This window comes from Staurois parvus, unplaced genomic scaffold, assembly GCF_062004578.1.
Source record: "Staurois parvus isolate SC_StPar_1 unplaced genomic scaffold, SC_StPar_1.0 ptg000618l, whole genome shotgun sequence".
Classification (NCBI taxonomy): Eukaryota; Metazoa; Chordata; class Amphibia; order Anura; family Ranidae; genus Staurois; species Staurois parvus.
The window spans coordinates 1,947,501-1,973,577 of record NW_028318414.1 but is presented as its reverse complement, the minus strand read 5'-3'; the positions used below and the strand labels follow the sequence as shown (position 1 = coordinate 1,973,577).

The window sequence follows — 26,077 nt, the reverse complement described above, 5'->3', positions numbered from 1 at the left end:
ATATACTGTACATTTTCAAAAAAAGCACACTCTTTTATAAAAAAAAAAATAAAAAATTTATTGTGCTCTAGTCAACTGACTTTAGCTAGGCTGAGATGCCATCAATTTTCTGCAGGTATAGGAAAGAATTTTCTCAAGATGACATCCTCCTTCTAATGAGAAATGCAGATGAAAGTTCACTTTGAATGTTCAACTCTAGCTACAATTCTGTTTTAGCCCTAGATAGAGTAAGGAAGACTTAAAGTGGAGCTTCACCCAAAAGAAGAAGTTCCGCTTTAAGGCATCCTCCCCTGCTCTTCTTGAACAAATGGCTCTATATTTGGTTGGGGGGGGGAGGGGGGTTACCTGGTTTTCACAGGTACCCATTTCCACTTCTGCTCCGACCACTTGGCGATCTGAGTGGACGTTTACCTACACCCCCACCCCCCCCATCCCTGCAGTCTTTACAGGTCACAGAAGACTATTTACAATGATTAGCGCAGTTCGAACATGCCCAGTGGGTACCTGGCTGTGAAGTCGCAAGCTGTCACAGCTGGGTGCCCACAGTTAGGATGCCAGCGCTTGGTACCAAAGAGGGGTAGAGAAAATGGCTGGGGTGAGCACAGCGCTGGATCTAGGAACAGGGATCCTCAGATTTTACTAAGGAAATTGAGGGGTATTGTATTCAAGATTGGTCATTAGTAACACATCAGAGTGTACCCTTGTGGCTAACAGACGCCAGTGTCCGAAAAAGTCTTGAAAAGCTTAATGCAAATAAATCTTCAGGACCAGATGGCTTACCCCCGAGAGCCCCAGAGAACTCAGTCAGGTTTATAGTCAGAGCGCTAGTCCTAATTTATATGGACAGCATAATGACAGGAATACTATCAGCTGATTGGCAAAGGCGCAAAGTGGTACCAATATTTAAAAAAGGGCAGAGATATATTCCTGGAAAGTATAGGCCAGTCAGTCTAACATTAATGGTATGTAAACTATTGAAGGGGATCTTAAGGGACTAAATCCAAGATTTTGCTGATGAAAATAGTATCATTAGTAGTAATCGGCATGGCTTTACGAAAGGTCATTCTTGTTAAACCAACCTATTAACATTGAGGATGTGAGCTTCCATCTAGATAAGGGAAAGCCTGTGGATGTGGTGTAACTGGATTTTGCAAAAGCATTCGATACAGTCCTCCATAAATGCTTAATTTACAAACTGATGTCTGTAGGCATGGACTATGGGGTTTGTACATGGATAGAAAATTGGTTACAGGGATGCATCCAAAGGGTGGTGATAAATAGCTTGTACTCAGACTGGCCTGGAATGGTAAGTGGGGTACCACAGGGCTCTGTCCTTGGACCAATTCTGTTTAATTTATTCATAAATTATATAGAGGTTGGTATAAATAGCTCAGTCTCACTGTTTGCTGATGATACAAAGCCTAGCAGGGCAGTAACTTCACAGCAGGATATGAAAACTTTACAAGAAGACCTCAATAAAATAAATACATGACAATTAAGGTTTCATTTTGAAAAATGTAAAGTAATGGACTTGGGGGCTAAAAATATGAACTCAAGGTACTCATTAGGGGAAGAACCTCTGGAGTAATCCAGGATGGAAAAAGATCTGGGAGTTCTACTGGATGACACTCAGCAGCGGCATGCAATGCCAAGGTGCTACGAGCAAAGCTGGTAGCATTTTAGCATGCATTAAAAAGGGGATTTACTCAAGAGATAAAATTATAATCCTGCCATTTTACAAAACTCTGGTTCGGCCACATCTGCACTATGCTGTCCAGTTCTGGTCATCAATCCTCAGAGATGTGCTGGAACTGGAGAGACTCCCAGAGGAATGACTACAAACACTAAAACTTATTGTCGCAGAAGAAGAGAAGCTTGAGAGTAGATATGATAGCAATATACAAATACCTCCGTGGTGATTCTAGCATAGGAAAAAAACTATTCAGTCTCAGGGAGTATAAGAAGACATGGGGCCACTCAATGAAATTGGAGGAGAAGCAATTAAGCCTTAAACTGTGTAGGGGGTTTTTCACTGTTAGGGCAGTAAGGATGTGGAACTCCCTTCCACAATCAGTGGTGCCAGCAGAAAGTAGTGGCGTCAGCAGGAAGTATTGATGGTTTTGAAAAAACTTTTGGATGCGCATCTTAGTGAACCATATATACAGGGATATAGGATATGATTTGTTGACATGAACAACCTTACCAGCTATGTGATTATGTGAGTGTCTGCTCTAAAGTAAGCAGCTACAGTTTTTGTAGCTGCTGAATTGTAATTTTTACAAATACAACTGGAGCTCCTCTTTAAAATGTCTTATGTTTTAATATGTTTGACACTATTTAGCATTTTCTATCACTTTGTATACCTAAAATGGCTGTGTCTTCAATGAAGGATGCAGATATTACCAAGAAAGCATGGGCAGCAATTAAAAAAAAAAAAAACAACACAATGAAAAGTTGTAACCATTCCCCGCTCTGCTAAACATTTTTTTTTTTTGTCTGTGTTGCAATTGGGATGGATTTTCCATGACTTCCTTTCCCCAGCTGGGACAAAGATTGAACTAAAAACCTGAGAGTAGCTCTACCCCTTTCCTGCTCTATCAACACATAAACAAATTGACTGGAGTTGGGCTTCAGGGATCACTCTGTCCAAAAAAATTATTTTGCAGAACTATTTCAGAGATAGACGGTTGTGGATGCCTTCTTAAATTTCTGGCATAATTATCTTCTTGCCACAGCTCAAGGTTTGCCCTCTAACCATCAGGCACTCATGTTTAAGATGATTTCAAATTGAATCCAGTCAAACAAGCCCCTGAAGAACAGTCTCTGCTTGTGGTATACATGATCAAATGTTTCAAGCAATGCAACAATATACAAATGCAGTGCAAGCACATGATGGTCATTTTTAAAACGGATAAATATTAGGAAAATAGGAAAAGTTATCTTGGGCTAAAATTGATCCATTTGAATTGCCTTTCCTTTGGATATCTTAAGTTGTTGCTAGTGTAGTAAGAGAGTTCAAAATCTGGTGCAGCTGTGCATGGTAGCCAATCAGCTTCTAACTTCAGCTTGTTCAGTTAAACTTTTGACAAAAAAAAAACCTGGAAGCTGACTGATTTCAATGCAGAGCCTCACCAGATTTTGCACTCCCCAGTTTAAGTAATTCAACCCCAGAGATTTGTAGATTAGCCTTTTAGCAAGTGTCTATACCTAGTATCTTCTCTTCTCGTTTCTCTTCTCTATTCTCTTCTCCTCTCTTGTTTTCTCATTTCCCACCTCTCTCTCTCTTCTCTTTTCTGCCTTCTCTCTCATTTTAAATCACAGGCAATGGTTAACCATTAGTGAAAGTTACATGTTTTATAAATATACCCCACAGGTCTGCATTGGGAGAAAAAAGCACTAAGCAAAACCCACTATAAGTCGTAATGGGCATCAACTGTATTATCACAAATATTACCCAGAAGCAAGGATTTTAAAAGCTGAATCCACACCAATCTTTTGCACCAAACAGACTTCTCTTCTCCTCTCCTTCTCTCCTTTCCTTTTTTTCTTGTCTTCTCCTCTCTCCTCTCCTTTCTCTCTCCTCTTCTTTTCTCTCTCCTCTTCTTTTCTCTCTCCTCTTCTTTTCTCTCTCCTCTTCTTTTCTCTCTCCTCTTCTTTTCTCTCTCCTCTTCTTTTCTCTCTCCTCTTCTTTTCTCTCTCCTCTTCCTTTCTCTCTCTCCTCTTCCTTTCTCTCTCTCTCCTCTCTTTTCTCTCTCTCCTCTCTTTTCTCTCTCTCTCTCCTTTCTCTCTCTCTATCTCTCTCCTTTCTCTCTCTATCTCTCTCCTCTTCTTTTCTCTCTCCTCTTCCTTTCTCTCTCTCTCCTCTTCCTTTCTCTCTCTCCACTCTTTTCTCTCTCTCCTCTTCTCTCTCTCTCTCTCCTCTCTCCTCTCTCTCTCCACTCTTCTCTCTCTCTCTCTCTCTCTCTCTCTCTCTCTCCTCTCTTTTCTCTCTCTCTCTCTCTCTCTCCTCTCTTTTCTCTCTCTCTCTCTCTCTCTCTCTCTCTCTCTCTCTCTCTCCTCTTTTCTCTCTCCTCTCTTTTCTCTCTCTCTCTCTCCTCTCCTTTCTCTCATCTCTCCCCTCTCTCTCATCTCTCCCCTCTCTCTCATCTCTCCCCTCTCTCTCATCTCTCCCCTTTCTCTCATCTCGCTCTCGCTCTCCGCTCTCCCTCTCCCTCTCCTTTCTCCCTCTCCCTCTCCCTCTTCCTCTCCTTTCTCCCTCTCCCTCTCCTTTCTCCCTCTCCCTCTCCTTTCTCCCTCTCCCTCTCCTTTCTCCCTCTCCCTCTCCCTCTCCTTTCTCCCTCTCCCTCTCCTTTCTCCCTCTCCCTCTCCTTTCTCCCTCTCCCTCTCCTTTCTCCCTCTCCCTCTCCTTTCTCCCTCTCCCTCTCCCTCTCCTTTCTCCCTCTCCCTCTCCTTTCTCCCTCTCCCTCTCCTTTCTCCCTCTCCCTCTCCTTTCTCCCTCTCCCTCCCCCCTCTTTCTCGCTCTCCCTCCCCCCTCTTTCCCGCTCTCCCCCTCCGCTCTCCCTCTCCCTCTCCTTTCTCCCTCTCCCTCTCCTTTCTCCCTCTCCCTCTCGCTCTCCCCCTCCCCCCTCTTTCTCGCTCTCCCTCTCCGCTCTCCCTCTCCGCTCTCGCTCTCCCCCTCTTTCTCTCTCTCCCTCAACGCCTCCCTCTCCCCCTCCCCCCTCTTTCTCTCTCTCTCGCTCTCCGCTCTCCCTCTCCGCTCTCCCTCTCCTTTCTCCCTCTCCCTCTCCTTTCTCCCTCTCCTTTCTCCCTCTCCCTCTCCTTTCTCCCTCTCCCTCTCCTTTCTCCCTCTCCCTCTCCTTTCTCCCTCTCCGCCTCCCTCTCCCTTTCCGCCTCCCTCTCCCTTTCCGCCTCCCTCTCCCTTTCCGCCTCCCTCTCCCTTCTCCGCCTCGCTCTCCCCCTCCCCCCTCTTTCTCTCTCCCTCTCCGCTCTCCCTCTCCGCTCTCCCTCTCCGCTCTCCCTCTCCGCTCTCCCTCTCCGCTCTCCCTCTCCGCTCTCCCTCTCCGCTCTCGCTCTCCGCTCTCGCTCTCGCTCTCCGCTCTCGCTCTCGCTCTCCCTCTCCGCTCTCCCTCTCCGCTCTCCCCTCTCCGCTCTCCCCTCTCCGCTCTCCCCTCTCGCTCTCCCCTCTCTGCTCTCCTTCTCCCTTCTCCCTCTCCCTTCTCCCTCTCCCTTCTCCCTCTCCCTTCTCCCTCTCTGCTCTCCCTCTCTGCTCTCCCTCTCTGCTCTCCCTCTCTGCTCTCCCTCTCTGCTCTCCCTCTCTGCTCTCCCTCTCTGCTCTCCCTCTCTGCTCTCCCTCTCTGCTCTCCCTCTCTGCTCTCCGCTCTCCCTCTCGCTCTCCCTCTCCCTCTCCGCTCTCCGCTCTCCCTCTCGCTCTCTGCTCTCCCTCTCGCTCTCCCCCTCTCCGCTCTCCCTCTCCCCCTCTCCTTTCTCGCTCTCCCTCTCCTTTCTCGCTCTCCTTTCTCCCTCTCCCTCTCCTTTCTCCCTCTCCCTCTCCTTTCTCCCTCTCCCTCTCCTTTCTCCCTCTCCCTCTCCTTTCTCCCTCTCCCTCTCGCTCTCCCCCCTCTTTCTCTCTCTCCCTCTCCGCCTCCCTCTCCGCCCTCCCTCTCCGCTCTCCGCTCTCCCTCTCCTTTCTCTCTCTCCCTCTTGCTCTACCACTCTTTCTCTCTCTCCCTCTCCCCTCTCCGCTCTCCCTCTCCGCTCTCCCTCTCCGCTCTCCCTCTCCGCTCTCCCTCTCCGCTCTCCCTCTCCCTCTCCCTCTCCTTTCTCCCTCTCCGCCTCCCTCTCCCTTTCCGCCTTCCTCTCCCTTCTCCGCCTCCCTTCTCCCTCTCCCTCTCCCCCTCCCCCCTCTTTCTCTCTCCCCCTCTCTCCGCTCTCCCTCTCCGCTCTCCCTCTACCTTTCCGCCTTCCTCTCCCTTCTCCGCCTCCCTTCTCCCTCTCGCTCTCCCCCTCCCCCCTCTTTCTCTCTCCCCCTCTTTCTCTCTCCCCCTCTTTCTCTCTCCCCCTCTTTCTCTCTCCCCCTCTTTCTCTCTCCCCCTCTTTCTCTCTCCCCCTCTTTCTCTCTCCCCCTCCGCTCTTCCTCTCGCTCTCCCTCTCCCCTCTCGCTCTCCCTCTCCCCTCTCGCTCTCCCTCTCCCCTCTCGCTCTCCCTCTCCCCTCTCGCTCTCCCTCTCCCCTCTCGCTCTCCCTCTCCCCTCTCGCTCTCCCTCTCCTTTCTCCCTCTCGCTCTCCCTCTTGCTCTCCCCCTCCCCCCTCTCCCTCTCCGCTCTCCCTCTCTTTTCTCCCTCTCCGCTCTCCCTCTCTTTTCTCCCTCTCCGCTCTCCCTCTCTTTTCTCCCTCTCTTTTCTCCCTCTCCGCTCTCCCTCTCCGCTCTCCCTCTCCGCTCTCCCTCTCCGCTCTCCCTCTCCGCTCTCCCTCTCCGCTCTCCCTCTCCGCTCTCCCTCTCCGCTCTCCCTCTCCGCTCTCCTTCTCCCTTCTCCCTCTCCCTTCTCCCTCTCCCTTCTCCCTCTCTGCTCTCCCTCTCTGCTCTCCCTCTCTGCTCTCCCTCTCTGCTCTCCCTCTCTGCTCTCCCTCTCTGCTCTCCCTCTCTGCTCTCCCTCTCTGCTCTCCCTCTCTGCTCTCCCTCTCTGCTCTCCCTCTCTGCTCTCCCTCTCTGCTCTCCCTCTCTGCTCTCCCTCTCCGCTCTCCGCTCTCCGCTCTCCCTCTCGCTCTCTGCTCTCCCTCTCGCTCTCCCCCTCTCCGCTCTCCCTCTCCCCCTCTCCTTTCTCGCTCTCCCCCTCTCCTTTCTCGCTCTCGCTCTCCTTTCTCGCTCTCGCTCTCCTTTCTCCCTCTCCCCCTCTCCTTTCTCCCTCTCCCTCTCGCTCTCCCCCCTCTTTCTCTCTCTCCCTCTCCGCCTCCCTCTCCGCCCTCCCTCTCCGCTCTCCGCTCTCCCTCTCCTTTCTCTCTCTCCCTCTTGCTCTACCACTCTTTCTCTCTCTCCCTCTCCCCTCTCCGCTCTCCCTCTCCGCTCTCCCTCTCCGCTCTCCCTCTCCGCTCTCCCTCTCCGCTCTCCCTCTCCGCTCTCCTTTCTCCCTCTCCGCCTCCCTCTCCCTTTCCGCCTTCCTCTCCCTTCTCCGCCTCCCTTCTCCCTCTCCCTCTCCCCCTCCCCCCTCTTTCTCTCTCCCCCTCTCTCGCTCTCCCTCTCCGCTCTCCCTCTCCGCTCTCCCTCTACCTTTCCGCCTTCCTCTCCCTTCTCCGCCTCCCTTCTCCCTCTCGCTCTCCCCCTCCCCCCTCTTTCTCTCTCCCCCTCTTTCTCTCTCCCCCTCTTTCTCTCTCCCCCTCTTTCTCTCTCCCCCTCTTTCTCTCTCCCCCTCTTTCTCTCTCCCCCTCTTTCTCTCTCCCCCTCCGCTCTCCCCCTCCGCTCTTCCTCTACGCTCTCCCTCTCCCCTCTCGCTCTCCCTCTCCCCTCTCGCTCTCCCTCTCCCCTCTCGCTCTCCCTCTCCCCTCTCGCTCTCCCTCTCCCCTCTCGCTCTCCCTCTCCTTTCTCCCTCTCGCTCTCCCTCTTGCTCTCCCCCTCCCCCCTCTCCCTCTCCGCTCTCCCTCTCTTTTCTCCCTCTCCGCTCTCCCTCTCTTTTCTCCCTCTCCGCTCTCCCTCTCTTTTCTCCCTCTCCGCTCTCCCTCTCTTTTCTCCCTCTCCGCTCTCCCTCTCTTTTCTCCCTCTCCGCTCTCCCTCTCCTTTCTCCCTCTCCCTCTCGCTCTCCCCCTCCCCCCTCTTTCTCTCTCCCCCTCTCTCGCTCTCCTTTCGCTCTCCCTCTCCCTCTCCTTTCTCCCTCTCCTTCTCGCTCTCCGCTCTCCCTCTCCGCTCTCCCTCTCCCTTCTCCCTTCTCCCTTCTCCCTTCTCCCTTCTCCCTCTCCCTTCTCCCTCTCGCTCTCCCCCTCCCCCCTCTTTCTCTCTCCCCCTCTCTCACTCTCCCTCTCCGCTCTCCCTCTCCTTTCGCTCTCCGCTCTTCCTCTCCGCTCTTCCTCTCCGCTCTTCCTCTCCGCTCTCCCTCTCCGCTCTTCCTCTCGCTCTCCCTCTCCGCTCTTCCTCTCGCTCTCCCTCTCCGCTCTTCCTCTCGCTCTCCCTCTCCGCTCTTCCTCTCGCTCTCCCTCTCCGCTCTTCCTCTCGCTCTCCCTCTCCGCTCTTCCTCTCGCTCTCCCTCTCCGCTCTTCCTCTCGCTCTCCCTCTCCGCTCTTCCTCTCGCTCTCCCTCTCCGCTCTCCCTCTCCGCTCTCCCCTCTCGCTCTCCTTTCTCCATCTCCCTCTCCGCTCTCGCTCTCCCTCTCGCTCTCCCTCTTGCTCTCCCCCTCCCCCTCTTTCTCTCTCTCCCCCTCTCTCTCTCTCCCCCTCGCTCTCCCTCTCCGCTCTCCCTCTCCGCTCTCCCTCTCCGCTCTCCCTCTCCGCTCTCCCTCTCCGCTCTCCCTCTCCGCTCTCCCTCTCCGCTCTCCCTCTCCGCTCTCCCTCTCCGCTCTCCCCTCTCGCTCTCCCTCTCCGCTCTCCCTCTCCGCTCTCCCCTCTCGCTCTCCTTTCTCCATCTCCCTCTCCGCTCTCGCTCTCCCTCTTGCTCTCCCCCTCCCCCTCTTTCTCTCTCTCCCCCTCTCTCGCTCTCCCTCTCGCTCTCCCTCTCGCTCTCCCTCTCCGCTCTCCCTCTCCGCTCTCCCTCTCCGCTCTCCCTCTCCGCTCTCCCTCTCCGCTCTCCCTCTCCGCTCTCCCTCTCGCTCTCCGCTCTCCCTCTCGCTCTCCGCTCTCCGCTCTCCCTCTCCGCTCTCCGCTCTCCGCTCTCCTCTCGCTCTCCGCTCTCCGCTCTCCCTCTCCGCTCTCCCTCTCCGCTCTCCCTCTCCGCTCTCCCTCTTGCTCTCCCCTCTTGCTCTCCCCTCTCCGCTCTCACTCTCCCCTCTCGCTCTCGCTCTCCGCTCTCGCTCTCCCTCTCCTTTCTCCTTCTCCCTCTCCTTTCTCCCTCTCCCTCTCCTTTCTCCCTCTCCCTCTCCTTTCTCCCTCTCCCTCTCCTTTCTCCCTCTCCTCTCCCCTCTCGCTCTTGCTCTCCCCTCCCCCCTCTTTCGCTCTCCCGCTCTCCCTCTCCCTCTCCCGCTCTCCCTCTCCCGCTCTCCCTCTCCCGCTCTCCCTCTCCCGCTCTCCCTCTCCCGCTCTCCCTCCTCTTTCTCGCTCTCCCCTCTTTCTCGCTCTCCCCCTCTTTCTCGCTCTCCCTCTCTTTCTCGCTCTCCCCCTCTTTCTCGCTCTCCCCCTCCGCCTCCCTCTCCTTTCTCGCTCTCCCCTCTCGCTCTCCCTTTTGCTTTCCCTCTTGCTCTCCCACTCCCCCCTCTTTCTCTCTCTCCCTCTCCGCTCTCCCTCTAATTTCTCGCTCTCCCTCTCCTTTCTCCGCTCTCGCTCTCCCTCTTACTCTCCCCCTCCCCCCTCTTTCTCTCTCTCCCCCTCTCTCGCTCTCCCTCTCCGCTCCCCCTCTCCTTTCTCGCTCCCCCTCTCCTTTCTCGCTCCCCCTCTCCTTTCTCGCTCCCCCTCTCCTTTCTCGCTCTCCCTCTCCTTTCTCGCTCTCCCTCTCCTTTCTCGCTCTCCCTCTCCTTTCTCGCTCTCCCTCTCCCTCTCCTTTCTCGCTCTCCCTCTCCCTCTCCTTTCTCGCTCTCCCTCTCCTTTCTCGCTCTCCCTCTCCCTCTCCTTTCTCGCTCTCCCTCTCCCTCTCCTTTCTCGCTCTCCCTCTCCCTCTCCTTTCTCGCTCTCCCTCTCCCTCTCCTTTCTCGCTCTCCCTCTCCCTCTCCTTTCTCGCTCTCCCTCTCGCCCTCCCCCCTCTCTCGCTCTCCGCACTCCCTCTCCGCTCTCCCTCTCCGCTCTCCCTCTCCCTCTCCTTTCTCTCTCTCCCTCTCCTTTCTCTCTCTCCCTCTCGCTCTCCCCCCTCTTTCTCTCTCTCCCTCTCCGCCTCCCTCTCCGCTCTCCCTCTCCCTCTCCTTTCTCTCTCTCCCTCTCCTTTCTCTCTCTCTCGCTCTACCACTCTTTTTCTCTCTCTCCCTCTCCCCTCTCCGCTCTCCCTCTCCGCTCTCCCTCTCCGCTCTCCCTCTCCGCTCTCCCTCTCCGCTCTCCCTCTCCGCTCTCCCTCTCCGCTCTCCCTCTCCGCCTCCCTCTCCCTTTCCGCCTTCCTCTCCCTTCTCCGCCTCCCTTCTCCCTCTCGCTCTCTCGCTCTCCCTCTCCGCTCTCCGCTCTCCCTTCTCCCTCTCCCTCTCCTTCTCCCTCTCCCTCTCCGCTCTTGCTCTCGCTCTCCCTCTCCCTTCTCCCTTCTCCCTCTCGCTCTCCCCCTCCCCCCTCTTTCTCTCTCCCCCTCTCTCGCTCTCCCTCTCCGCTCTCCCTCTCCGCTCTTCCTCTCCGCTCTTCCTCTCCGCTCTTCCTCTCCGCTCTTCCTCTCCGCTCTTCCTCTCGCTCTCCCTCTCCGCTCTTCCTCTCGCTCTCCCTCTCCGCTCTTCCTCTCGCTCTCCCTCTCCGCTCTTCCTCTCGCTCTCCCTCTCCGCTCTTCCTCTCGCTCTCCCTCTCCGCTCTTCCTCTCGCTCTCCCTCTCCGCTCTCCCTCTCCGCTCTCCCTCTCCGCTCTCCCTCTCCGCTCTCCCCTCTCGTTCTCCCTCTCCGCTCTCCCTCTCCGCTCTCCCCTCTCTCTCTCCTTTCTCCATCTCCCTCTCCCCTCTCGCTCTCCCTCTTGCTCTCCCCCTCCCCCTCTTTCTCTCTCTCCCCCTCTCTTGCTCTCCCTCTCCGCTCTCCCTCTCGCTCTCCGCTCTCCCTCTCGCTCTCCGCTCTCCCTCTCCGCTCTCCCTCTCCCTCTCCGCTCTCGCTCTCGCTCTCCCTCTCCGCTCTCGCTCTCCCTCTCGCTCTCCTTCTCCCTCTCGCTCTCCTTCTCCCTCTCGCTCTCCCTCTCGCTCTCCCTCTCGCTCTCGCTCTCCCTCTCCCTCTCCGCTCTCCCTCTCCCTTCTCCCTCTCCCTTCTCCCTCTCCCTTCTCCCTCTCTCTCTCCCCACTCTCTCTCTCCCCCCTCTCTCTCTCCCCCCTCTCTCTCTCCCTCTTGCTCTCCCCTCTCTCGCTCTCCCCTCTCTCGCTCTCCCCTCTCTCGCTCTCCCCTCTCTCGCTCTCCCTCTCCCTCTCCTTTCTCCCTCTCCCTCTCCTTTCTCCCTCTCCTTTCTCCCTCTCCCTCTCCTTTCTCTCTCTCCCCTCTCGCTCTCCCCTCTCGCTCTTGCTCTCCCCTCCCCCCTCTCTCTCTCGCTCTCCCTCTCTCCCTCTCCCTCTCTCCCTCTCTCTCTCTCCCTCTCTCGCTCTCCCTCTCTCGCTCTCCGCTCTCCCTCTCCTCCTCCCCCCTCTTTCTCGCTCTCCCCCTCTGCCTCGCTCTCCCCCTCTGCCTCGCTCTCCCCCTCTGCCTCGCTCTCCCCCTCTGCCTCGCTCTCCCCCTCTGCCTCGCTCTCCCCCTCTGCCTCGCTCTCCCCCTCTGCCTCGCTCTCCCCCTCTGCCTCGCTCTCCTTTCTCGCTCTCCCCTCTCGCTCTCCCTTTTGCTTTCCCTCTCTCCCTCTCCGCTCTCCCTCTAATTTCTCGCTCTCCCTCTCCCCCCTCTTTCTCTCTCTCCCCCTCTCTCGCTCTCCCTCTCCGCCTCCCTCTCCGCTCTCCCTCTCCTTTCTCGCTCTCCCTCTCCTTTCTCGCTCTCCCTCTCCTTTCTCGCTCTCCCTCTCCTTTCTCCCCTCTCCCTCTCCCTCTCCTTTCTCCCCTCTCCCTCTCAGCTCTCGCTCTCCCTCTCGCTCTCCCCCCTCTCTCGCTCTCCGCTCTCCCTCTCCGCTCTCCCTCTCCCCTCTGCGCTCTCGCTCTCCCTCTCGCTCTCCCTCTCCTTTCTCTCTCTCCCTCTCCTTTCTCGCTCTCCCTCTCGCTCTCCCCCTCCCCCCTCTTTCTCTCTCTCCCCCTCTCTCGCTCTCCCTCTCCTTTCGCTCTCCCTCTCCTTTCGCTCTCCTTTCGCTCTCCTTTCGCTCTCCCTCTCCCCTCTTGCTCTCCCCTCTTGCTCTCCCCTCTCCGCTCTCCCCTCTCCGCTCTCCCCTCTCCGCTCTCCCCTCTCCGCTCTCCCCTCTACGCTCTCCCTCTCCGCTCTCCCCCTCTCTCGCTCCCCCTCTCCTTTCGCTCTCTCGCTCTCCCTCTCCGCTCTCTCGCTCTCCGCTCTCCCTCTCCGCTCTCCGCTCTCCCTCTCCGCTCTCCCTCTCCGCTCTCCCCTCTCCGCTCTCCCCTCTCCGCTCTCCCCTCTCCGCTCTCCCCTCTCCCCTCTCCCCTCTCCCTCTCCGCTCTCCGCTCTCCGCTCTCCCCTCTCCGCTCTCCCCTCTCCCCCCTCCCCCTCTTTCTCCCCCTCTCTCGCTCTCCCTCTCCTTTCACGCTCTCCCTCTCCCCTCTCCCCTCTCCCTCTCCCCTCTCCCCTCCCGCTCTCCGCTCTCCCCTCTCCCCTCTCCCTCTCCCCCTCCCTCGCTCCCCCTCTCTTGCTCTCCCTCTCCTTTTGCTCTCTCGCTCTCCCTCTCCCCTCTCCCCTCTCGCTCTCCCCTCTCCGCTCTCCCCTCTCCGCTCTCCCCTCTCCGCTCTCCCCTCTCCCTCTCTCGCTCTCCCTCTCCTTTCGCTCTCTCGCTCTCGCTCTCCGCTCTCCCCTCTCCGCTCTCCGCTCTCCCCTCTCCCCTCTCCCCTCTCCCTTCTCCGCTCTCCCCCTCCTTTCTCGCTCTCCCTCTCCTTTCTCGCTCTCCCTCTCGCTCTCCCCCTCCCCCCTCTTTCTCTCTCTCCCCCTCTCTCGCTCTCCCTCTCCTTTCGCTCTCCTTTCGCTCTCCTTTCGCTCTCCCTCTCCCCTCTTGCTCTCCCCTCTCCCATCTTGCTCTCCCCTCTTGCTCTCCCCTCTCCGCTCTCCCCTCTACGCTCGCCCTCTACGCTCTCCCCTCTACGCTCTCCCCTCTACGCTCGCCCTCTACGCTCGCCCTCTACGCTCGCCCTCTACGCTCGCCCTCTACGCTCGCCCTCTACGCTCGCCCTCTACGCTCTCCCCCTCTCTCGCTCTCCCCCTCTCTCGCTCTCCCCCTCTCTCGCTCTCCCCCTCTCTCGCTCTCCCTCTCCTTTCGCTCTCTCTCTCCTTTCGCTCTCTCGCTCTCCCTCTCCTTTCGCTCTCTCGCTCTCCCTCTCCTTTCGCTCTCTCGCTCTCCCCTCTCCCTCTCCGCTCTCCCTCTCCCCTCTCCCCTCTCCCCTCTCCCCTCTCCGCTCTCCGCTCTCCCCTCTCCCCTCTCCCCTCTCCCCCTCCCCCCTCCCCCTCTTTCTCCCCCTCTCTCGCTCTCCCTCTCCCCTCTCCCCTCTCCCTCTCCCCCTCCCTCGCTCCCCCTCTCTTGCTCTCCCTCTCCTTTTGCTCTCTCGCTCTCCCTCTCCCCTCTCGCTCTCCCCTCTCCCCTCTCCGCTCTCCCCTCTCCCCTCTCCCCTCTCCGCTCTCCCTCTCCCCCTCCCCCCTCTTTCTCCCCCTCTCTCGCTCTCCCTCTCCTTTCGCTCTCTCGCTCTCCCTCTCCCCTCTCGCTCTCCCCTCTCCGCTCTCCCCTCTCCCCTCTCCCCTCTCCCCTCTCCGCTCTCCGCTCTCCCCTCTCCCCTCTCCGCTCTCCCTCTCCGTTCTCGCTCTCCGCTCTCCCCCTCCCCCCTCTTTCTCTCTCTCCCCCTCTCTCACTCCCCCTCTCTCGCTCCCCCTCTTCCCTCTCGCTCTCCCCTCTCCGCTCTCCCCTCTCCCCTCTCCCCTCTCCCCTCTCCCTTCTCGCTCTCCCTCTCCTTTCTCGCTCTCCCCCTCCTTTCTCGCTCTCCCTCTCCTTTCTCGCTCTCCCTCTCCTTTCTCGCTCTCCCTCTCCTTTCTCGCTCTCCCTCTCCTTTCTCGCTCTCCCTCTCCTTTCTCGCTCTCCCTCTCGCTCTCCTTTCTCGCTCTCCCTCTCCTTTCTCGCCCTCGCTCTCCTTTCTCCCTCTCGCTCTCCTTTCTCACCCTCGCTCTCCTTTCTCCCTCTCGCTCTCCTTTCTCCCTCTCGCTCTCCTTTCTCCCTCTCGCTCTCCCTCTCCTTTCTCGCTCTCTCTCTCCCTCTCCTTTCTCGCTCTCTCTCTCCCTCTCCTTTCTCGCTCTCCCTCTCCTTTCTCGCTCTCCTTTCTCGCTCTCCCTCTCCTTTCTCGCTCTCCTTTCTCGCTCTCCCTCTCCTTTCTCGCTCTCCCTCTCCTTTCTCGCTCCCCCCCCCTCTTTCTCGCTCTCCCCCCCCCCCTTTCCCCCTTCTCTCTCCCCCCCTCACATTTTTCTGTCTCTCCCTTTTTCTCCCCCCCCCTTCCCCCCCCCCCTTTCTCCCCCCCTTTCTCTCCCTTTCTCCCTCTCCCCCCTCTCCCCCCTCTCTCTCCCCCCCTCTCTCCCCCCCTCTCTCTCCCCCTCTCTCCCCTCCTCTCTCTCCTTCCCTCTCCTTCCCTCTCCCCCTCTCTCTTTCCCCCTCTCTCTTTCCCCCTCTCTCTTTCCCCCCTCTCTCTTTCCCCCTCTCTCTTTCCCCCTCTCTCTTTCCCCCCTCTCTCTTTCCCCCCTCTCTCTTTCCCCCCCTCTCTCTTTCCCCCCCTCTCTCTTTCCCCCCCTCTCTCTTTCCCCCCTCTCTCTTTCCCCCCTCTCTCTTTCCCCCCCTCTCTTTCCCCCCTCTCTCTTTCCCCCCCTCTCCCCTCTCTCTTTCCCCCCCTCTCCCCTCTCTCTTCCCCCCCCTCTCCCCTCTCTCTTCCCCCCCCTCTCCCCTCTCTCTTTCCCCCCCTCTCCCCTCTCTCTTTCCCCCCCTCTCCCCTCTCTCTTTCCCCCCCTCTCCCCTCTCTCTTCCCCCCCCTCTCCCCTCTCTCTTCCCCCCCCTCTCCCCTCTCTCTTCCCCCCCTCTCCCCCCTCTCTCTCCTTCCCTCCCCCCCTCGTCCCCCCCTCGTCCCCCCTCTCTCTTTCCCCCCCCCCTCTCTTTCCCCCCCCCCCTCTCTTTCCCCCCTCTCTCTTTCCCCCCTCTCCCCTCTCTCTTTCCCCCCCTCTCCCCTCTCTCTTTCCCCCCCTCTCCCCTCTCTCTTTCCCCCCCTCTCCCCTCTCTCTTTCCCCCCCCTCTCCCCTCTCTCTTTCCCCCCCTCTCCCCTCTCTCTTTCCCCCCCTCTCCCCTCTCTCTTTCCCCCCCTCTCCCCTCTCTCTTTCCCCCCCTCTCCCCTCTCTCTTTCCCCCCCTCTCCCCTCTCTCTTCCCCCCCCTCTCCCCTCTCTCTCCTTTTCTCTTTCACTCTCTCTCATGTTAAATCACAGGGAATGGTTAACCATTACTGAAAGTTACACATTCTTTTTAAATATACCCCACAGGCCTGCATTGAGAGAAAGAAGAGCAATTCAAATCCCACTATAATCTGTTGTTATGGGCATATACTGTGTAATCACAAATTATACACAGAAACAAGAATTTTCAAAGCTGAATCCATACCGTTGTTTGGTACCAAACTGACTTCTGTTACACTAGATCTGTTAAAAAAAAGAAAAAGAGAAACACAATACCATTTCCTTTTTGATGTTTTTGGAGCTTTTTTAAGTTTATGCCTTTTTATTTATTTGTAGGAGCTGTAAAGTAGTTGAAACTGCCAGTGATGATGATAAAATATTTCATATAACTTCTCCTCCTGTAAAGCAAAGCAAGTCCAGGGATTTTGTAGTGCTGATGTCTCGAAGGTCTCCATGTAAAAATGGGTGAGTAACAGCATGAACACACAACATGCTGTACATTTTTAATCCAACCAGAATTTGTGTTTTCCCAATAAACCATTGAGGCTAATGACGATATGTTTCAGGTTTTTTTGTTCATTGTTCTAGTGGCTATAGTACATTATATAATCCTAGTAGTAGATTCATAGGTTAAACACAAGTAAAGTTCAACATAGGGAAAAAAAAAACTTGCATCATCAAAACCCGAAGTTGTATCAGAGGAAGGTGAAAAAAAAGACAAAAAAGGACTAGTTACCAGTAATGCTTTTACTCTCCTTGCTGCTAATATTAGCTTCACTACTTACTTTACCATGTCTTGTTTTGCACTGTATCTCTGTAGAGGCAGCCATATTGGTAGAGGCAAAACTTTGCTTCCTGATGTCAGAGCCTCAGCAAGTACACAATAGTGAACAGCACAGAAACGATATTGCAAAATCTCACTGCAAACAGTTTTGAGGCTGAAGGCACAGGAGTGCCTAGGTACGCTCACTGCTTAGACACAATTAACATTTCTGACTGTTCTTTATAACATAGCAAATGTGATTTTGTTCAGTTCAGCTGCACTTTAACTGTGCTAATGCTATGAGTAAATAAGTTTCATCTGTAAATTTTATATACCGGTAATCCTCTACGAGCTAATTCCATAAAGTCACTTGTGAATAGTGACTAATAAATATCTAAACCCTATTAATCAAAAAATGCATGTGTAGTTGCTGTATTAAAACACAATTAACTTCTTGCCGACCGCGCATAGCCAAATGACGGCTTCACCGCGGCCGGCCAGTTCTGAGTGGACGTCATATGACATCCTCCCCGAACGCGCTCTCCTGCGCGCCCCCGGGGGCGCGCACCCGGCGATCTCCGTGATCGCTGTGTCCTACGGACACAGCTGATCACGTGATGTGGTGAAAGGCCGATCCCACCGGCCTTTTACCACATGATCAGCGGTGTCCAATGACACGCTGATCACAGGGCAATGCAAGTGCCGGTTCTCGGCTGCACTTTCCTCACGCTGTCAGATCGTGAGGAAAGTACTGCCGAGAACCGGCAGTTGTCAGAGCGGGGATCGGCACCGATCATCAGGGCACTGATGATCAGTCCCCTGATGATCGGTGCCCAGCAGTGACACCCGCAAGTTCCGCCCAGCAGTGCGCCCACTAGCCCCGCCCACCCGTTCCCAGCAGTGCCACCTACCTGTGCCCAGAAGTGCCACCTACATGTGCCCAGCAGTGCCACCCACCTGTGCCCACTCACCAGTGCCACCCACCTGTGCCCACCAGTGCCACCCACCTGTGCCCACCCACCAGTGCTGCCCACCAGTGCCACCCACCAGTGCAGCCCAGCAGTGCTGCCAGTCAGTGCCACCAGTCAGTGCCGCCAGTCAGTGCCCAGAAGTGATGCCAGTCAGTGCCGTCTATCAGTACCCATCATCAGTGCCGCCTATCAGTGCCGCCTATCCGTGACCCCTAATTAGTGCTGTCTATCAGTGCCGCCTATCCGTGCCACCTCATTAGTACTGCCTATCAGTGCCCTTTAGTGCTGCCTATCAGTGCCCATCAGTGCCGCCTATCAGTGCCCATCAGTGCCGCCTCATCTACGCAAATCAGTGAAGGAGAAAAAATACCTGTTTGAAAAATTTTATAAAAGAAACAAACTTTTTTTTTTTTTCAAATTTTTTGCACATTTTTAATTTATAGCGCAAAAAGTAAAGCGCCCAGTGGCGATTAAATACCACCAAAAGAAAGCTCTATTTGTGAGAAAAAAATGATCAAAATTTCATATGGGTACAATGTTGCATGACCGCGCAATTGTCAATCAAAGTGCGGCAGCGCTGAAAGCTGAAAATTGGCCTGGTAAGGAAGGGGGTATAAGTGCCTGGTAGGCAAGTGGTTAATGAATAAAAGTACAGTAAACTATTACCCCATGTACAGCACTAATATGTGTCATAAATCTATCTCCTCGTAACATAACATTAAATCAAATTAAATTATATATACTAAAATCAAAGTTGGGAAGCAATAAAGATAATATATCCACACCTCATCCTATAAACCATGAAACTAAAACTACATCATATATTGTGCAATAATAAAAATCAAACAAAAGTCCTTTCATTTCCAGGAAAAAGTCCGGATTCCCCAACACCTGTGATTAATCCAACATCAGATTCACAGTATATCTTCTAAGAAATAAGTGAGTATCCATATGCACTGAAGTGTAGTGTTGCACTTCATCAAACAATTGGAGAGCCACTCAACATTTTTGAATGCCTCTCCTTCCCCAGATTGGCACATACACCTTAAACACCTCCTGGCAGACTCCTGATACTTTTCAATAATACACTCCTCTAATATCTCCCCACTGGTATTCAATCGGGAAGCATAAGGAGAATAAAGACAATAAAGTATATTATTTTAAATGGGAATATACTATATAAAGAAAAATTGAACTTACAAGCCTGAATCTTGAAACGCATAACATAAGAACCACTTATAGGAAAATATCCAGCTGAGCCTCGCTGTCAGCAGAGCAGAAGCCAGTCACTCTGTGTATCAAGATTTTCAGCACACAACCTCACTCTCTGCCTCCACCGCGGAGCGTTTTGTCATTAGACTACTTTTTTAAGGTTATAGTCTGGCAGTGTATGGCCCTACCTTTTATATAGTTGGATCTCTACAAATCCCACATGTATAAACAGCGTACAAGGATTAACTAGCATAAATCGCATTCATCTAGCTGAAAATAAGTGCAGCTCAAGCATCCAATGTATTTTAGAACAACATATTCAACTAAAATAAATATAAAATACATAGACATGGAAAAAAAATTATTAAAAATGTATATTTCCGAATATATATATATATATATATATATATATATATATATATATATATATATATATATAAAATCTACAACGAAAACTAAAATCCATACATTATACAGAAGGTTACCGAAAAGGAAACTACGTATAAACCCCTCAGTAAAATAGATGAAAAACTGATCAACAGTAACAAAAGAGGTGTATACCTAAAACCCATCTCTATGGACACCTCTTCAAGCTACTAATCACTAATAAAGCAGTTAATGTCTAATTCAATATTTTAACCATTCAGATGTAGGCAATTCATATCAAATATCCATTTAGTCACCTTTTTGGAGATTTTCGCTAACTTTTATTCCTCTCAAGGTCTCTTAAGGGCTCTAGCATATACTCAATTACTGTATGTACTTTTCTAAAATGGGTAGATATGGTATGATTTTTATATCCATTTTCTATATATTGTATACATTCTGGGTTGGGCATTGGAGGGCATAAACTACAAGCTCTGAACTACATGCACATGAAATAGTTGTTCATTTTATATTTTCTGTCTGTGTTTATACAGGGGAATTTTTCCCTTCTCTTTACATTGAGTGGGGCAGTAGCTTGGGGAGCTAGTTTAGCAGCTAGTGACAGGGGAGTGGAGGAGCAGGAAGCAAGAGGTGAGAGGCAGAGAAGTGGCAACAAGCTGGGGGGACACATTTTAGATGAATAGCTCTGATCAGCGGTTTGTTAGCCACTAATCAGAACTTTTGTTTTGTTCAACACAGTCTGCTGAACAGTTCTGATATAAATTCACCTCATAAGAGGATAAAGAATGTCAGGTCTGTATGGAAGGGTTAAGTTTCATCTAGTTGTAGGGAAGGACTTGATCTTATGAATTGCTTCAGATCTTGCAGAATGTTGATGTAAACCTAAAAAAGTTTCTCACAGACATCAATCAGATGCAGGCCTGTCTTGAATGTCATGATATGATGCCTGTGTTGTGCTTCTTATTACACAGCACTACAGCAAAGCAAACCTTCTGGCTGTAGGTCAGTTGCTGTGTTTACTGGATAGCAAAAGTAGTTCATGGGATGACTTTATTTGCCTGGAATTGAGCTTTAGCATATCGCCCTACTGATCTGGTCATTAACCCTGGACTCTGATATTTTATTTAGTTTTGAATAGAGTGCAAAAGCGTTAAAAACACAATTTTTATTTTTTTTTTATTTCTGTTTTTGACCCAATTGTGACCCATTTTCAGAGGGACAGTAAAGCATGAAGAGCAATATAATTACTTTACAAGTATTAACGCTTCCCTGCTATAAATTTATTTTTGTCTTTGTCCATGTTAGAAAGCTGTTTAATTGCTTTCTGTGATGACGGGAAGTGAGGGACAATATTAATAGGAATGTAGACCGCAATTAAAACCTCACAGGTTCTTGACCCTTCCACACTTTGCAGCATAAATAGTATATCTTTTTGTCCTAAGGTGATGAGCCACCTCCAATTAATGAAGGGGAGACTAGAGCAGGGGGTCCTGCAAGAGGTAAATTCAGAGCCCAGATACTCCTAGATTTCACAGATGTTACTAAGGTCCAGGTAGCAGCTGTAGCCAGGGATGGGATGATTGTCATAGAAAACTAGAACAGTGACAGCAGAAAAATACTAAGTGGTCCATTGTTTGTCACTTGGTCTTATTCTACCATCACTCTTCTATGTTTCTATGCCAATCCTCCCATTTCCCTCCGTTTCCCTATGGTCCCTTATACAAAATATTTTTTTTTCTGAGTAGAGGTGTAGTGGTCTAAGATGTAAATGAGGGCTGAAAGTGAGAAATGAGCCAGCATGTAGCCAAGCCTGGGCCACCATATAATGTCCATGGTCAGCCAGGATGTGTGGATATTGAGAAGAAAGTGAAACCTTGAATACAATTGACTGTAAAAATAAAATCATGTTCAAATAAAGATTTTTTGTTTTTTCATTCATTTCTTGCAGTGATCCTTACGTTATTGCGGAAAGGTCAGTGACCTTGGCCTCTTGCCCTCCAGCGCTGGAGTGCCTTAGAAGTGAGCTGCAATGTGCTGGATTCCTGATTTACAGTCGTGGAAAAGATGAATGTCAGGTGTGTTTTAAAAAAGAAAGCCTTGTTTGTCCCCCCCCCAAAAAAAAAATTATATATATTAGTGTGTGCAGTCCGAAATAAAACAAACGAAACCAGCGCTCCAATCCTCATGCAAATTTGAAAATAGTCAGGATGCCAACTGAAAAGGTTCTGCCCTTCAAAGATCAGGAAATCTCACCACTAGTAAAAAAAAGAACAAACAAGGGAGCACTCTCATCGTGCATAACCGTGGTAACCACGTGTTTTAATGAATAGACAAATGATTATATACTCACAAACCAATGATATTAAAAGCAGTGTAAATGGTCCACAAAAACAGTCGCATGTGCTAAGTCTGTGATGCGGATGAGTTGACGCGTTTCGGGAGCTAAACCCCCTTCCTCAGAGCTAAGCATGAACCTGCTGGCCACAACCTTATATACCAAAGAAATATCAAAAAGGGCATTTTTTTTTCTCATTTCATTTATTTATTTTATTCATCAATTTATTCATTATCAATTTATTTGTTCTTCATTTTGTTGACTTTCATGCACCTTATGACGTGCACACAGTGTTGGGCAGCCCAGTACCCTGGTGTCAGGGCTCCGGGGTGTGATGACCAGAGGTATGTGACTGACGCAGGGAAATGCAGGCTTCAGATAAGTTATAAACAATATAATTTATTCAAGACTAACAATACAAACATAAACGCAGTGCAATACTAAAACATAACACAGTGCAAACAAACCTAACCACCCACAGATAACAATACATACAATGCAAGCGTCGCCAGGCAGGCCGGGTCAATAACAAACGGGCAGGTAGGAGCAGGAGGAGCAGGCAGAGAGTAGTCAGGTCACGAGCCGGGTACAGCAACTAACAGGCAGGTAGGTACAGGGGGGTCAGGCAGAGAATGGTCGGGGTCACAAGCCAGGGATCAGAACAGGAGAAGTCAGCAGAGGTCCAGATCAAGCAGGGTCAGCAACACGACAGGGACAGGAACAGGATGCAGGAACAAGATACAGGGCCCAGGAAAAACACACACCAAGGCAGAGTCTGCAGGTCTGGCCATCCCTTAAATACACCTGCATAAGCAGTTTCAGGTGTTTGGCTGGCTGCAGGGTTGAGTCTCTGATTGCTGGGAGCACCCGCTGGCCAGCCCTGGTACTGCAGCCCATAAGGCAGGTGAGTCCCACCATTGCTGACCAGTCCATTCCTGACACCTGGCGCATGCGCAGTCCGTGACTTGATGGGGTGCACGTGCACTGTTCATGTGTGGTGCGGCCCCGAGTGACATTCGGGGCGCGTGCGTTGGTGGGTCGCGTCGTGCCCACACCATGGAGCCCTGCATGTTCCCACCCAGAAGCGTGGCGGAGTACTCGGACGCCGTGCTGGTTTCATCTGCCCCGATTATCTTCCAGTCTACATGTACGATTACCGGGTAAGGGCCGCATTATTATCCATTCATTAACATCTACTTATCTATCAATTATCCATCTTGGTGTGCATTAGTGTGTGTTGCCCTAGCTGTTCCATATTGGGGGAGTTTACTTTTTACGGTGACCGTACATTGAGGGTTGGGGCCACTCCCTGAGGGACAATAAGCAAGTGTGTCTTCATTTTATTCTTTTTACATGTGCACCCTATGTGTGTTTATCTGTGTATGCTATATGCAATTCACAGGTTGTTTTTTTTTTTTTTTCCTCCCTTAGTCAGTGGGCTGCTGGGAGTGAGTGGGAGTGTCTTATTTTCCCTTTTTGATATTTCTTTGGTATGTAAGATTGTGGCTAGCAGGTTCATGCTTAGCTCTGAGGAAGGGGGTTTAGCTCCCGAAACGCGTCAGATCATCCGCATCACAGACTTAGCACATGCGACTGTTTTTGTGGACCATTTACACTGCTTTTAATATCGTTGGTTTGTGAGTATATAATCATTTGTCTATTCATTAAAACACGTGGTTACCACGGTAATGCATGATGAGAGTGCGTCCTTGTTTGTTCTTTTTTACTAGTGGTGAGATTTCCCGATCTTTGAAGGGCAGCACCTTTTCGGTTGGCATCCTGACTATTTTCAAGTTTGCATGAGGATTGGAGCGCTGGTTTCGTTTGTTTTATTTCGGAGTGCATCCACATTTTGGGGTCACCGGCTGCTTGTCTTCAGCATACCACGTCTTACCAGGGACTTTTGAACATTTGGACCTATTCTACATTTGGACCTATATTTTGGGTCCTTTCTTGGACCATAATCATGGTGATTTCTATTTAGGAAAGATTAATGAGAAGAAACTCCCTTGCCAAGGGTTTTTCTAATAGTGTAGATTATTATGAATCACATGGCCGTGTCGCGCCACTACAACAGTCTGGTTATAGGGATTCAGCCATCATGGAGGAGGAATATATGTCCTCCAAATTCCACCACCTCAAACATCTCCTAGAAGTAGAGATGGTTCAGTGGTGGGATATCCTATCACTACAGAAGTACATGGAGGTTAAAAGAGCCCCTAGGGGTTTGAGGATCACAAATAGTTGCGATTTTCTAGAGGCAGATCTCAAGGAAGAATGGTATAATCTATCTAGAGAATGCAGCAAGGGTTGGATGCTAACAGTGATTAAACAGCGAGAGAGGAATCTGAAAAACATCCAAATTTAGCTCTCCCAAACACCAAAAGACCTAGAGGCTTTCACACATCTAGCATCCTTCACGGAGTGGGACAATAATATTAACGATGCCATATGCACTTTTGAGGCCAATCTCATTAGTAAGAAGGCCCACAAATTTGAAAGGGATAGGGCAGATTTCATGTCTGGTAGAGAGCACAATTGGAAACGAAAAGGAAAACCATCCCCGCCTAATGGTGGTAGATTGGTACAGTCTAATCTAGTTCAATCATCTAATAGAGTGAACCTATCCAAAGGCCACTCTATGGCTAGAATGGGCACTGGTCAGGGGCCCACAGACACCCACTCAGGGAGGGTCAGTGCCCCGCATCCTCCTCTTCACTCTGGCCAATCAGAGTCACATGGGTTTAGAGGTCATTTAAATACAAATATGAATAAGAATTACAACTATAAAAATATTAAGAAAAACCATCAGTGTAGGAAGGGTTTATAAGAGTAGTTATAACAATACCCAGTATAACAAGGTTTTTCAATACCCTAGAGAGGTTTCACATTTAGACCCAGTTCCATGCGTCAACACCACTAATGGTCAGGACATTTCCTTCACACAAGTATATCATTCTAGGGCATCTGTGTTATCTGTTAGCCCAGCCAGAGAGCATCACACATCCAATGTAGGCTCACTGAGGAAGCAGGTTCCACCACCTCATACAGTTTCAGTACCAGCAGAGCCAGGCCCCATGCTCTCCACCTCTTCAACCATTCGGAACAGCACACAACCTTTTTTAGAGAAGGGTCCCCTTTCAGGAGACTCATTCAGATGGAAATGATCTGGAGAACCCGTAGAGGAAGGAGAGGTGGGGTCCAGTCCAAAAAGGGGCAAGAAATAGTGCAAGAGTGCAGTACCATTAAGATCTACAATCTATCTAAAGCTACCTTCAGAATATAGTTTGCTGCAGAAGGGTTTGAATTTTGCACCCCCCAATTTGCCCAATTTTTTTGAGCTCTTCATTGATCTCAATAGATTTACACGTAGTCTCACTCTTCAGAGATATTCCTCTATAAACAAATCTGAGTACAGAGGCCAGGGAGGGAAATGATTGCTACAACATCAATGATTCCCTATCTGATATAGATCCAGAAAAAGAGGCTTTGGCCATTCTGGAGGATCTTTGGACAGATGGTGGCAGTGCACCAATAGAGGATTGGGACCTACATCCTTTGGCCCTTGGAAGATGGACACTAGTGGGCCCTCCTATAGTGATCACATCGCACATATGGGGTTCAAGCCCAAATCTACATTCCATCCACATTGAGCTAAAGGCAATTACATCTCCTCATTCTATGAAGTGGTCTATGCAGACTTTAGAACTATGTGTTGCAAATCCAACCTGGAAAATTGTTCCCAAATGACCCCGAGGGATAAACAGTCGTTGGAATTACTTAAAAAGAATTCTGATGTGGTCATTAGACAGGCTGATAAAGGAGGGGGCTTAGTCATCATGGACAAGGAGGCTTATTTGGCAAGGCTTAAAGACTTTTGGGGGACACGGATACGTATGAACCACTATCTGGAGATCCCTTTATTACTTATAGAGCCTCTCTTAAAGCTTTACTAGACACTGCAGTTAGGGAAAGGTCTAAACAGGAAAGCAAACTCTTGTTTGGTAAGAATTTTTTCCTTATGACACCCCACTTGTATCATATCCCCAAGATACATAAGGATGCCACAAACCCTCCGGGAAGACCCATCATATCAGGGATTGACAGCCTCACGAGCAATTTGGGCAACTATATCGATTATTATTTACAGAAGTTGGTAGTAGAGTTACCCTCTTACGTGAGAGACTCTGGTCACATATTGGATATCCTTTCCAATTATTGGTGGGATAACAGTTACAAGTGGGTCTCTTTAGATGTGTCATCTCTTTACACGAGCATTCGCCATGAATTTGGTCTTCAGGCAGTGCAACACTTCTTTGCCAAGGACCACTCTTTACATCCCTTCCAGATTATGTTTCTTTTAAGATGTATTGAGTTCACACTTACCCATAATTATTTCACCTTTATGGAAAAGTTCTATAGGCAGACCAAAAGTACAGCCATGGGAGCCAAATTTGCTCCCAGCCATGCCAACCTGTTCATGGGATTTTGGGAGCAGAATTACATTTGGCAGCACAACCCATTCGGTGCAAATTTAGTGTTATATACTCGGTACATAGATGATATTCTCATCATATGGGATGGTGATCTCACTAGACTCAAGGAATGTATTTCCTATTGTCAATCCAACCCGTATGGGATTGAATTCACCTATGTGGTAGATGAATACATTGTGTTCCTAGATTTGGAACTGAGAGTGGGATTGGATTCACGGATAGTTTCCAAGACACATTTCAAACCCACATCACGGAACGCATATCTACACGTCAAGAGTCACCATCATCCCAAATCGATTAAGAATGTGCCCTTTGGGCAATTCTGCAGACTTAAGAGAACATGTACCCTTCTGCAAGACATTGACACTCAGAGTTCACTTTTGAAGAAAAAATTTCTAGAAAAAGGCTATGCAGCTACAAATATCAAGGAGGCATACCTTAAATATAGATCACTCTATTCAGAGACTCGCATTCCATCTGCTGATTCCAAGGTTGAATTGAAGGCCAATGCTTCCAAAACCAATAAGGAAACACACAGTGCTGCTTTCTGCACAAGATATAATCAGAAGGCTTTCAAT

General features: G+C 51.3%; 2 protein-coding genes across 3 annotated transcripts in view; one reads left to right on the top strand and one right to left on the bottom strand.

The window, feature by feature from the left end:
- ACOT12 (acyl-CoA thioesterase 12) overlaps positions 1–26,077 on the top strand; it is a 131,717-nt gene that overhangs the window by 98,061 nt on the left and 7,579 nt on the right. For both annotated transcript variants that reach the window (XM_089693228.1, XM_089693227.1), the window contains 2 exons: positions 15,672–15,800; positions 20,617–20,743. In XM_089693228.1, coding sequence (XP_089549354.1) covers positions 15,672–15,800; positions 20,617–20,743 — 256 coding nt within the window. The remainder of the gene's footprint in view (positions 1–15,671; positions 15,801–20,616; positions 20,744–26,077) is intronic.
- Positions 102–14,216, bottom strand: LOC149449458 (uncharacterized; the record flags this gene model as incomplete). Its single annotated transcript, XM_089693197.1, has 8 exons — positions 102–152; positions 6,619–6,714; positions 7,658–7,717; positions 8,101–8,169; positions 9,070–9,395; positions 11,423–11,656; positions 13,799–13,898; positions 14,124–14,216. Coding segments are annotated over 8 exons (1,029 nt in total), but the record flags the coding sequence as incomplete, so codon positions are not given.